Raw genomic sequence first — 13,142 nt, forward strand, 5'->3', positions numbered from 1 at the left:
CCACAGTAACAAACTTATAAAGCAATACTAAGGCGGTAAAGCATAGTTGAGATAAGATAATTAGGTACATAGATTCGGTATATCTTTGTTAACGGGCCATTACCGGACATATTTATGGCTAAACATTAACACATTACATATCTCCGGACACATTTACAGCACATCGATACTACATCGATACATTTACACCCGAACAGAAAGTCGCGTAAACAAGACTTGTTGAGGCATAAACACTAGTCAAAATATATTCTAAATAGTGATATTGTTTTATGACATATTGTATATTTACAGCACACCATACAATCATACTGTTTAACGCATGATATCTCCGGGCTCATTTACAGCACAATGTTACACCCGAGCAAATAAAGAAGCCTTATTGATAAGTCGGCATGGACACTATAGTTATAGTAGTGATAGTGCTTTATAACATATTCACATTACACTAATCAGCATACGGTTTAATGTAAGAACTATCATTTTAATGTAAACAAGTTGCCAATTACGAGACGTTTCTATAAAGTCATTATGAATATCTGCGTGCAAATAGTCAGTATACAGTTTATAAAAGTTTACATCACACAACATTTCAACAAATGTAGGTAAAACTTACTCTTCAGAAATTATATCCTCAGCTGGATCAAGTCGCTCTTCAAAATACAAACGTTCATCGTCGGAGTCCTGCTCTTCGTCTGAAGAAACAGTGGACTCTTCCTCGCTGCCAGGAGCATCTGTAGAGCTTCCTCACCTGTAAAGCGTGTCATCTTCCCAGCGCGTTGATAAGTGAATGAAACTGTCAAAACTCGCTGGTTCTTAAAGCATTGTTTGGGGGCGTTGATCTTGTTTGCATAGCCCGCATCAGGTAATTTCCATATGAATGGCGCGCACAAGGTAGGTGGGAACACATTAGCGCTAATGAGGTCGAGGCAGAAAAACTGTACCTCTCTTTACTTACATGTCGATTACACAAACAGACAATGAGTTCTTCAGATTTTAATTACATCATGTAAAAGTAGACATTTCAGGCTTTCTTTAGACATATGTATCATGTTCGTGTGACAAGTATTGGCGGAGTTATCAGTTCATGTTTGAAACGTGTTTGAGGAAAATGGTCAAGGAGACAGAGATGTCGAAATGCACTCCCTGTTTATTTTCTTTATTTGCCAAAAGCACACCGTTTTGTTGTTATTATGAAGGCACTCACATTAAAGTAGAGACTTCACAGTTTCGAATGATGTATTACATGTATGTGTATGATTATGAATGACGGAGTATTTTAAGTGGATGTCACAGGAAACAGGAAAAAATGCGTCAAAACGCGGCCCCGCGTTTTTGGACCCCAGGGGGTTAAGACAACATTTATTCGCTGGTAGTAGCTCAGACTGCGTCCTCTTGTGCATTCGCAAATTCATCAGCTCTCGTGCGCTCTCTGAAAGGTGGCGCTTTGGTCCGCGATGCTCCGCTGATCGCGTGCGCGTCTCAACAAACGGTCTCTGTGCTTTGCACTGGGTGCAGAGTGCTCATGGGAGTTGTAGTTTCCCAGTGTCGCATTGCGTATTGTTTATCATTTTGCACTAAAAAAATTATATTCAACCTGCCAAAGTGGCTAGTAGGATTGGCTGTCTTACCTGCCACAGCCGAAATCTACCCGCATTTGGCGGGTTGGCGGGTGTTAATGTCAAGCCCTGATTAGTAGTAAATCGCCAACACCTTCTTTCAGATTGAGCAGCATTTACTACACAAAGCTGTAATTCACTGAAAATCAGGTCAATTTTGAGAAAATGAATGCGATATTGCCCAGCTTGTCAGTGAACTACGCCTTTGTGTAGTAAATGCCGCTCCATCTGAAAGCAATTGATGGCGATTTACTAGTAATCAAGGAACGAGCCTTACTGACGAGATGCGCATGACAATCGCATGCTATTTATCAATTTTAGGATTTAGGAGATTATTCCAGTATAAAAAAACAACACCATAGAATAACAAGCATGTGAGCACAGATGTACTTTGTTCAGGTACAACAGCGATGTTTACAGAAGCCCCTGTGTTGGACTAATACGTCTCAGACTAACTGGCCATTACAAACACACCCCTCAGATGTCACCCGTGTTTGTTATGGGAGCCTGAGGCTCTGGACACTCTGTAGTGCATGAAGACACCATCTGCCGAGAGAGACCCGCAGGCCTAACACACACTCGCAGCACAACCTATGAATCTCTATCTCTCCTCACCTCCTTCTCCAGTCTTCCTCATGTAACATACATCAGTGCATGTGATATTTGAGATGCGTGTGTGTTTCTCATTGCAGGTGAAGTGCGATCAGTACTGGCCCAGTCGTGGGACGGAAACATACGGCATGATTCAGGTGACCATGCTGGACACGGTGGAGCTGGCAACCTACAGCGTCAGAACCTTCGCTCTGTATAAGGTCTGGGCTTCCTTCATCTCATTACTGTAAAAGAAAATTGCTTTGTTTATCAGAGCGGAAAATATTATAAACACTTAAAGAGACTGTAGCATTTCATTTTCTAATAGCTCTTATTATGTTAGTCAAGCTTAGTTGAACTCAAAACAAACTTCACCACTTTTAGGTTTAAATTACCCTCGCTGATGTTTATGAAGGTTGAGCAAAGATAAATGTTAACACGCTTACGATTGTGATGACATCATATCCATGAACATTTCTGACCGACCCATTTTTTACAGCTTAGTTTCAGTAAATCTTCCGTGTTGAACATCAAACACTGACTTATTAAAATCCCTTTAAACAGAACGGTTCCAGCGAGAAACGGGAAGTTCGGCAGTTCCAGTTCATGGCCTGGCCGGATCACGGCGTTCCTGAATATCCCACGCCCATTTTAGCCTTTCTGCGCAGAGTTAAAGCTTGCAATCCATCTGACGCTGGACCTATGGTGGTTCACTGCAGTGCTGATATGCACTCACTATCTGTTAGGCCCGTTTCACACGGCACATGTTAATGCTTTCACATGAACACAGAAACTCAACATGGTGCAACCGGCCCCCAGGATTTAAGTTTTAACGTGTCTTTGCTCTTTTTTTCTCTATTAAAGTGCTGGCGTGGGTCGAACAGGCTGTTTCATCGTAATAGAGGCTATGCTGGAGCGAATGAAGCACGAGAAATCGGTGGACATCTACGGTCACGTGACCTGCATGCGTGCTCAGAGGAACTACATGGTGCAGACGGAGGATCAGTACATCTTCATCCACGAAGCTCTGCTGGAAGCCGGCACCTGCGGGAGCACGGAGGTCCCGGCGCGTAGTTTATACACACACATCCAGAAACTGACGCAGGTCCCGCCTGGAGATGCTGTAACTGCCATGGAGCTGGAGTTTAAGGTCAGATATACTCATACTGTCTCAACGAATGTTTATTTTTATTCCTAAACAGAACTTTGTACACTACATTTATTGTTGGCTCAATGTGGAAATGTAAAATGCCCTCTCATTTGTGAGTCACTTGGGAAAAAAGCATTACATTTATTTGTATTGCCTACATCAGGGCTGCCAAGTCCACAGTTTACCCGCAGAATTGGGCTACTTTAATACTGTTGCCGTGGGTTGTTTTTCATGTCTGCTGGCTAAAGCGACCCCAAATTATGTGATATTTAGCCACGGAATTGCAAATTTTAGCAGATGAACCCTTCCAAATGACGATGTTAACCCAGAAACGCGATTTTACCAAACAACCCTGCCTCAAAATGCAATTGGGCTAGTTTTGAGTACCAAATGGGTAGATTTTACTGTGAAAACCTGGCAACCCTGGCCCAAATCAACATACCACAAATTAGCTTAAGGTCATATTAAGTGTTTTTTCGGTGGAATTGGGCTACTTCAATACTGTTGCCGTGGGTTGTTTTTCATGTCTGCGGGTTGAAGCGACCCCAATAATGTGATATTTAGCTACAGGAATGCGAGTTTTAGCAAATAAACCCTGCCAAAAATGCAGAATTTACCCTCGAAGCGTAATTTTTACCCGACAATCCCGCCTCAAAACGCAATTGGACTAGTTTTGAGTGGCATATGGGTGGATTTTACTGTGACAACCTGGCAACCTTGGCCCATATCAACATACCGCAAATTAGCGTAAGGTCATATTAAGCGTTTTTTTTTTCTGTGTAATTGGGCTACTTTAATACTGTTGCTGTGGGTTGTTTTTCATGTCTGCGGGTTGAAGCGCCTCTAATAATGTGATATTTAGCAACGAGAATGCGAATTTTTCCAGATGAACCCTGCCAAAAACACAAATTTTACTCCTGAAGTGTGATTTTTACCTGCCAACCCCCCCCCCAAAAAAATGCAATTAGGCTAGTTTTGAGTAGCAAATGGGTGGATTTTACTGTGAAAACCTGGCAACCCTAGCCCACATCAACATACCGCAATACCTTAAGGTATTATAAGGTATGATATTAAGTGGTTTTCCTGAGGAATTGGGCTACTTTAATACTGTTGCCATGGGTTGTTTTTTATGTCTGTGGGTTGAAGCGACCCTTAATAATGTGATTTTTTTTACCATTTATATTTAGCCACAGGAATGTGAAGATGAACCCTGTCAAAAACGCAGATTTTCCCTCAGAAACGCAATTTTTACACGACAATCCCGCATCGAAACGCAATTGGGCTGGTTTTCAGTATTAAATGGGTGGATTTTACTGTGTGAAAACCTGGCAACCCTGCCCCACATCAACATATCACAAATTAGCTTAATGTCATATTAAGGGGTTTCCCTGTGGAACTGGGCCACTTCAATACTGTTGCCGTGGGTTGTTTTTCTGTGGGTTGAAGTGACCCTTATTAATGCGATATTTTTTTATATTAAGCCACAGGAATGTGAATTTTAGAAGATGAACCCTGTCAAAAACGCAGATTTTACAACAATCCTGCCTCGAAATGCAATTGGGCTAGTTTTGAGTGGCATATGGGTGGATTTTACTGTGGCAACCCTGGTACACATCAACACGCCGCAAATTAGCTTAAGATCATATTAAGCGGTTTTCCCATGGAATTTTAGCAGATGAACCCTGCCAAAAACGCAGATTTTCCCCCCGAAGTGTGATTTTTACCCGACAATGAATATGCATTGAACGCCTATGTACACACACTGTCAAATGAAGTATGCATGGTAGACGTAAAAAAAAAACGAAGTATGCTTACACCTTTATGGCTGCTGTATACTAGAAAAAGCATCTCACTGTAAGCAACACTTCTGTGAAACATAACAGCTGTCTTCAGGGACGCTTCACAGCTCAAATGATGAGGATCAGAGATGTTGTGCTTGCTGGGTCATTATAGATCCGTCGAGAGTTTAATCATGTTTCTAATGCTTAATGTTGCGCATATTTGTTTTTAACAGCAGTTTTTAAAAAACTTGATTTTGCATGAGATGATCCATCAGTGCAGTAGGACCTGTATTGTGTTTCGATGCGTTTAGATTTCCTTGCACAACTGTAATGACTTTAGAGGGAGTGTGGTGATGTTTACTCCCACGATAGAGTAAACTCGCTGGTGACAGCATGAATCTCCAGTTTATTTGAAGTTTGAGAACAAACGCTGCTCCAAACTGCCTGTTTCTGGCAGGGATGAACCTCAAATGTTGACTGCAAAGCACACATGTATGGGTGTAGTTGAAATGTGCTGTACTTCATCATTTGAACTCTTTCCCCACCAGCGTTTTTTTTTTTAAAGTTGCCAGGCAACCCCAGCATTTCATGATTTTACAAAAGTTTAATGCCTTCTAGAAAATGTTCTTCTTTAAATATATAAACACTTGAGGCATTACTTCCGGGTTGTAGAAGTCCACCGCCTGGTGGATAATAGCGGTACTGCGGAAAGCCGGAAATTCTCGTCATTGGCAGGGAAGCGTTTTCTCTTAATTGACAAGTTAACTCATCAATGACGGGGAAAGAGTTAAACAACATTTATTGTTTAATAATGAATTTCCCTGCTGGATAAAATAGCATCAAACCAGCATGGACCAGCATGGGAATTATGCTGGTCTATGCTGGTTTGATGCTGGTTTAGTTGGTGGTCACCAGCATACCAGCACCAAAACACAACATTTGCTGGTCTTGCTGGTATGACCAGCATGGGATGCTGGTGCTAATGCTGGTTTGGTGCTGGTTTAGCTGGTGTTCATTAGCAAACCAGCACCAAAACACAACATATGCTGGTCTTGCTGGTATGCTGTTTTTTTCAGCAGGGTTGGCTTTATGAAATATTTATTCCTGTACATGGAATTCATTCGTAAATCTGTAAAACCATTAATTAAAGAATTAGTGAAGATGAAAAACCTGAATTTAAAACCTCCCTAAAAACCAGCCTAAACTGATTAGCTGGTCTTAACTGGTCTCCCAGACTGGTTTTAGCTGGTTTAGTAGGCATGTATTGGATGGGTTTTGGACACTTTTTAGCTGGTCAGGCTGGAAGACCAGCTTTGCCAGGTTGGAAGGACCAGCTACTTCCATCTTAAACCAGCTAAGACCAACCAGCTTAGCCAAGCTTCTAACCTGGTCAAGCTGGTCGGTCAGCTTAAAAACAGCCTGCTACATTAGCTTGACCATGCTAAGCTGGCTAGCTGGGAGAACATGTTAGGCCGGTTTTATCCGGTCTTTTCAGTAGGACAATAGCATTTGGAGCCATAGGAGAGATAAGTCTGAATTCAAATAAAGTTCAAAGTTTGCCAATTGTTGATACCCAAAGAGCAAAGTGTCCATACATAACATCTGCATCATCATCTCTTCAACAGAAACTGGCCAACTCTAAAGCACACACGTCCAGATTCATCAGTGCCAGTCTGCCCTGTAACAAATTCAAGAACCGGCTGGTCAACATCATGCCATTTGAGTCCAGTCGCGTGTGCCTGCAGCCAATCAGAGGGGTCGAGGGGTCCGACTACATTAACGCTAGTTTCATTGATGGATACAGGTGAGTGTGCCACTAATTACCAGTTTTTGAAAAGGGTGTAGTTGAAATGTGCATCTAAGTCAAGAAATCAGATGTCGTGTAAGGTGAATGACGGAGCTTGTGATGCTCCGTCTATGTCCCTGCCCTCTGTCTGTCTCTCTTCGTCTCCACCATCCCCTTTTAAGTCTCCTCCGCCTTTAGGCTGATAGTTGTCAGGACAAATTGTACATATTGGCAGGACTGAAGAGCTATCAGCAGTGAGGAATAACACCGGGCATGTAGCCGATAGCTGACAGGTGAAGAACACAGTTCAGTGGAGTTTATACCAATCGTGACTAACTGCTTCCCGTTCAACTCATCCATCTATCACAGACACGCTTATCTCAAATTTCACATTTAAATTGGGCTGGGGCTAAGCTTCGGCACATAGGCCGGCGGTCTTGCGTGCAAGTACCCGTTGGTGCATGCGTGTAACCAGTGTTGGGGAAAGTAAAAGTAATGCATTACAATATTAAGTTACTCCCAAAAAAAGTAACTCATTGCGTTACTTAGTTACTTTTCATGGAAAGTAATGCTTACGTTACTTTTTAAGTTACTTTTTCTTGTTACTTCAGAAAAGTAATATTATTATGTAATGCATGTTACTTGTAATGTGTTACCCCCAACACTGCGTATAACGTGTTTTCAGCTGTTTCCTTTTCTATCACGTTTGCTGATTTTCTGCGACATGACTGACTGTAGTGGGCGTGTCCGGTGACTTTATGAAAATGAGCAGTCGTGCAAATGTAATGTGTCATATACTGTAGTCAAGTGAAGGCAAGTTCATGCAAATTCATTTGATTCGTGTCTCTTCCACATATACGGGGATATAATAAAAACGAAGCGTTACGCTTTGTGGCAATTTACACGCAGATGCAAGAATGCACCTTTTTAGCAACACGACAACGGAAACCTCATCCAGTTACCTTTAAAGTAATGCATTGCAATATTAAGTTGCTCCCAAAAAAGGTAACTAATAGCGTTACTTAGTTACTTTTCATGGAAAGTAATGCTTACATTACTTTTTAAGTTACTTTTGCGTTACTTTTTCTTGTTACTTCAGAAAATTTATATTATTACGTAATGCACGTTACTTGTAATGCGTTACCCCCAACACTGTGTATAACGTGTTTTCAGCTGTTTCCTGTGAAAGGTAGGCTTCACCCCCCCACATAACAAATCCCAATTTAACCCCTCCTTATCTCCACATGTGTGTTTGTTGCTCTTATGGGTTCCTTGTGTGTCAATGGCCCAAAATGCATTCATTAAAATGCACTTAAAATGTTTCAATGTAGCTTCATGTGAGTAGAGCTTTTGTTGCGTGTGATGTAGAGGTGTGGCGTAAATCTTGACCCTTAATCACATTAACAGCCAATGAAAGAGCTCCGTCTGCCTGTGCGGCCGTATTGAAGTGTAAACAGCATAATTGGCAGTAATCTTGTTTATAATGAAGGACAAACGTCGAAGAGCTTTCGTTTGCTTTTAGCCTGATGGGCTTTGATTGTGTGTGTGTGTGTGGTGGGTTAGCAGGGCAGTAATTGTGCTTCCTGTCGTTTAATGAAACAAATCAGGTTCATACATCAGTCTCTCTCTCTCTCATACACAGGATGAATGCATTTTCCCAGCATGCTCTGTGTAGTGGCCCTTAATACATCAAATGATTTCCCTAAGTTCATATTTCTATCACGCTTGCCGATTTTCTGGAACATGACTGACTGTGGTGGGCGTGTCCGGTGACTTTATGCAAATGAGCGGTCGTGCAAATGTAATGTGTCAGATGCTTTAGTCAAGTAAAGGCAAGTTCATGCAAATTGATTTGATTCATGTCTCTTCCACATATACGGGGATATAATAAAAAAATTACACGCAGAATGCACATTTTTAGCAACACAAAAACTGAAGCCTCATCCATCTCATTTTATTGCGTTTTTTTAAAAGCTACGGCCAGTTTAGGACATCCAGTGGTAGAAATAGCCGTTATAGGACTTGCAGTGATAAGATCAGTGTATGTGTGAAGGAGGAACATCGAGGATGAAGAAGGTGCTGAGGAAGATAGATTAGACAACCTGCACTTTCTCTTTATTTATCTAGCTAGCAGAAGACTTCACAGCAGGAGTCTCAAACGAGCATCGGTACTATGTGACCGTAAACCTGCCAGACTCTTTCTCTATCTCTCTCTTTACATCCACGCCCAGTGTGACATCATCATCTGTCTCACTCTCTACTTCTCCTCTGTCTTACTCACTGCCTACATCTCTCTATCTGAAGCTTGTCTTGTTGCATTTAATCTCAATGCTGGAGCCGCAGCGCCTCCTGTCGTCAGCCGAGAGGAACACTACATCTCCCTCCCTGTGTTTGCTGTGTGTGTAAGCAGTGTGTTTGTATTGTATATGTTCACACAGGCAGCAGAAGGCTTATATAGCCACACAGGGTCCTCTGGCTGAAACCACCGAGGACTTCTGGAGGATGCTTTGGGAGCACAACTCCACCATCGTAGTGATGCTGACGAAATTGAGAGAGATGGGACGGGTGAGTTCATGCAGTGAAGAAGAATATAGATTGTGAAATGACATCATGTAGGCCAGTGGTCTCCAACATGGTGCCCGCGGGCACCAGGTTGCCCACATAGAGTCTGTGAGGTGCCCCCCAAAGCACATTCTATTAATAATCTCAGTTTGAACAATGATAAAACATATCAAAAAGTAAAATAAAAATGTTTTGAACAAACTATATCAAAAAGTAGCCCTCCAGCTCACAAAAGTTTGGACCCCTTATCTAGGCTTTGGCTGCCTTTTGGTTGATGGTGGTTGCTTAATAGAGCCAAATATACAGTTGGGTGATTCTCGCGAAATTAGACGTATGAGGTGTCATAAAACCCTTTGATAAAAAAGTAAATGCTATTAAAATAAGAAGCATACAATAACAAACTATTTTGGATATGATTTCAAATGACATCATACAAACCAATTTAGTTTTTTCCACATTTAAGGGGAAATTTTTCATTACCGCAACGTGTCCATGACTGGATTTGGGTTCTTTGGAAATATTTATAATAAAAAAATCTAAAAAATTAAAAGCTTCAGTGCATGTTATACTATAAACATTTACAGTAAAGAAACATGTGGTATTTGGTGATCATTGGTAAATGTAGAGACAATAATAAGGAATATAAATGTGTCCAAGACCAATTTTCTCATCCTCCGCAACAATTTTCAATCATTGTTTAAGCCCTCAATGAACTAACATTAAAAATTGTTGGAAGGGACATAATTGACTGTGACACTCAAGATGGCTACCAGGTAAACAGTTCTTATTTTTTCTCTCCAGATAAAAGTTGACATTTTGTTTGTCAGAGTACCTAGATAACTTTTTAGTTCTCATTACCGAAACATGAGTTTGTAAATGCATATATTTAATGTAATTTCATGTTGCGGTAATGATCATTTTTTTGATAATGATAATCTAAAAAATGTAAATAATTTTATAGGAAATATTTTTAAATCCTCTAAAAATAATGGTTATAGTAAGTTCAGACCTTAATCTTATATGTGCAAAAAATGGTCTTCAAGGGGTGAGAATCACCCAGTAGTGTGCTATATAATTTCACTTATTTTACTTCTTACCTACCTCGTCTGTGAAATCCCTACATCCAAAGTCTCGTTTTGAAAACAAAGGCGTTTGTGTTTGTGACCCACAGGAGAAGTGTCACCAATACTGGCCTGCGGAGAGATCTGCTCGATATCAGTACTTTGTTGTGGATCCCATGGCTGAATACAACATGCCTCAGTACATCTTACGGGAGTTTAAAGTGACGGACGCCAGGGTAAGTTGCAGACTTTGTGGGATGGTTAAAATGTTCCCACACATCCCCTACATTTCACTTCCTCATATTGTGAGTTATAGTTTGAATGAAGCTGTTAAATCTCTCTGTGTCTCTCAGGATGGCCAGTCTAGGACAATCCGCCAGTTTCAGTTCACCGATTGGCCAGAACAAGGTGTGCCAAAGACAGGAGAGGGCTTTATTGACTTCATCGGCCAAGTACACAAAACTAAGGAGCAGTTTGGACAGGACGGACCGATTACTGTTCACTGCAGGTAAGACACGGGACAAAATTCTTTTTTTTAGGAAAACATTCAAGGATTTTTCTCCATAAAGTGGACCTCAAACAGTTTTGGTGCAGCGTCAAAGAGCTCTAAACAATCCCAACCGAGGCATAGGGGTCTTATGTAGCGAAACGATCTGCATTTTCACCAAAAAAAGTACTTTTAACACACCACCTCGTCTTGCATTAGCCTTGTGATGCGCCCAGTGTGATCTTACGTATAACGTAATCACGTCAAAAGATCACGCATGATGTATGCGAAACTACCACTCCAGTGTTTACAAGTGTGGAGAAAGAGGAAAGTTCAGACGTTGTTGTATGTGGAATGATATTAATTCATGTCTTTGTGTAGTTTATTGTTTAAAATGGTCCACAAGTGTGCGTTTCACATATAAACGCGTTAATGACCTTTTGATGTGATTGCGTAATATGTGGGGTCGCGCTGGCGCATCACACGGCTAGTGCATATTTTTTATTTTTCTTGGTGAAAATTACGCTAGATAAGACCCTTATGCTTCGGTTGAGATTGTTTAGATCCTTTGAAGCTGCTGCATTAAAACTGCAAACTGTTGAGGTCCACTATATGGAGAAAAATTCTTGGAATGTTTTCCTCAAAAAACGTAATTTCTGATCGACTAAACAAAAAAAGAGATAAACATCTTGGTTGACATGGGGATGAGTAAATATCAGGATGTTTTTATGAAAGTGAAGTAATCCTTAAAAGCTGGTGTGTGTACATTTTAGCGGCATCTAGTGGTGATAATGTGAATTGCAACCAACAGCTCCCTCCTCAATTTCAAAGCCAAATGGTAGCTGCCACAAGACAAACATTTCGTCGCCTGAGACAACGTAGGGACGAAACGAGCTCTGTAGATCAGTTTGTCCGTTTAGGGTTACTGTAAAAAAATGAAGGCGACTTCCATGTAAGTGGTGTATGTAGATAAAAACGGCTCATTTTAAGGTATTAAAAAAAATACAGTTCATTGTGTGAGGTTTTTATACACCACTGATAAAATAGTTGGGGCCCAAACACGAGGTGCGAGGACCCTATTGTTCTTCAAAGAGTTAATATATTGCATTTCTGTCAAAAGATCCTTCTAAAAGTTACACGATGCGAACAGAGCCGTGACTACCTGTAGATCCTGGCTGTCGGCTTTTATTATTCAATATCTATTTCGATAGTGATTTTAATTGAAGTGAAACAGAAAACGCGAAACAAACCAATAAAAGTGTTATTGAAACAATCATCCTCACACTTGTGATTAAACTGGTCCAGAGAGATTGAATGTGAAGTTCAAACTGCAGCAGTTTATGTGCGTGTAGATCAAACAGCAGAAGATCAAACTCAGCGTACAGCTCGAACTGCAGAAAACTAAATCTTCAGGCCCTAAAGACATTCAGGAAAAACTGCAAACAACGCTTAAGCAACTAAAGAGCCAGAGAGGAGACGGCATAATGATTGACAATGACATTTCTTTTTAACATAAAACGTTTGTTAATAAAAGTTTTATTTCTTTCTTTAACGAGCGTTTTTTTTTAGGTTGCCAGCAAGTGCCAGCATTTTTTATGATTTAAACAAAAATGTAATGCTTTCCAGAAAATTTTCTTCTTTAAATATATAAACATACAATATATCAATCTTATATCACCTCTCAAATATAAGATAATTGCATTTTTGTAAAGAACTTTTGTTAGAGATCAGATTCAGAACGATGATCAAAACATATAGAGAGTTTTTGCTGTTTTTGGATTAGTGGATGCTTCTAAGTTAGGTAAGAGCACCACCTAGTGGATAATAGTGGAAATATGGATTGCCATAAAAACTTGTCATTGGCAGGGAAGCTTTTTCTCTGGGAAAGAGTTAATATAAGTGAGTTTGTCATTGTACTATTTTATCGGTTCACAAAAGTTTTTGTTACACACTTACGTATGACTCTTAAGAAGGTCGCACACCGGACACGCAGCTCAGCGTCGAGTCGCGTCTAGGACAACTCGGAAGTATCGTACACTGGAAGTGCACATTAAATTGCGCGAGCTTCATCAGATAGCGTCTACTTCAAAATGCAAAATATACGTTAG

The 13,142-nt window shown here is 40.6% G+C and overlaps 1 protein-coding gene across 19 annotated transcripts in view; it reads left to right on the forward strand.

Annotated features, from left to right (window-relative positions):
• ptprfa (protein tyrosine phosphatase receptor type Fa) overlaps positions 1 to 13,142 on the forward strand; it is a 294,038-nt gene that overhangs the window by 277,826 nt on the left and 3,070 nt on the right. For all 19 annotated transcript variants that reach the window (XM_073870663.1, XM_073870669.1, XM_073870666.1 and 16 more), the window contains 7 exons: positions 2,309 to 2,428; positions 2,772 to 2,924; positions 3,070 to 3,357; positions 6,764 to 6,942; positions 9,363 to 9,489; positions 10,658 to 10,783; positions 10,901 to 11,055. In XM_073870663.1, the coding sequence (XP_073726764.1) occupies positions 2,309 to 2,428; positions 2,772 to 2,924; positions 3,070 to 3,357; positions 6,764 to 6,942; positions 9,363 to 9,489; positions 10,658 to 10,783; positions 10,901 to 11,055 (1,148 nt within the window). The remainder of the gene's footprint in view (positions 1 to 2,308; positions 2,429 to 2,771; positions 2,925 to 3,069; positions 3,358 to 6,763; positions 6,943 to 9,362; positions 9,490 to 10,657; positions 10,784 to 10,900; positions 11,056 to 13,142) is intronic.

The sequence above is a fragment of the Misgurnus anguillicaudatus genome, chromosome 8, assembly GCF_027580225.2.
Source record: "Misgurnus anguillicaudatus chromosome 8, ASM2758022v2, whole genome shotgun sequence".
NCBI classification, from domain to species: Eukaryota; Metazoa; Chordata; class Actinopteri; order Cypriniformes; family Cobitidae; genus Misgurnus; species Misgurnus anguillicaudatus.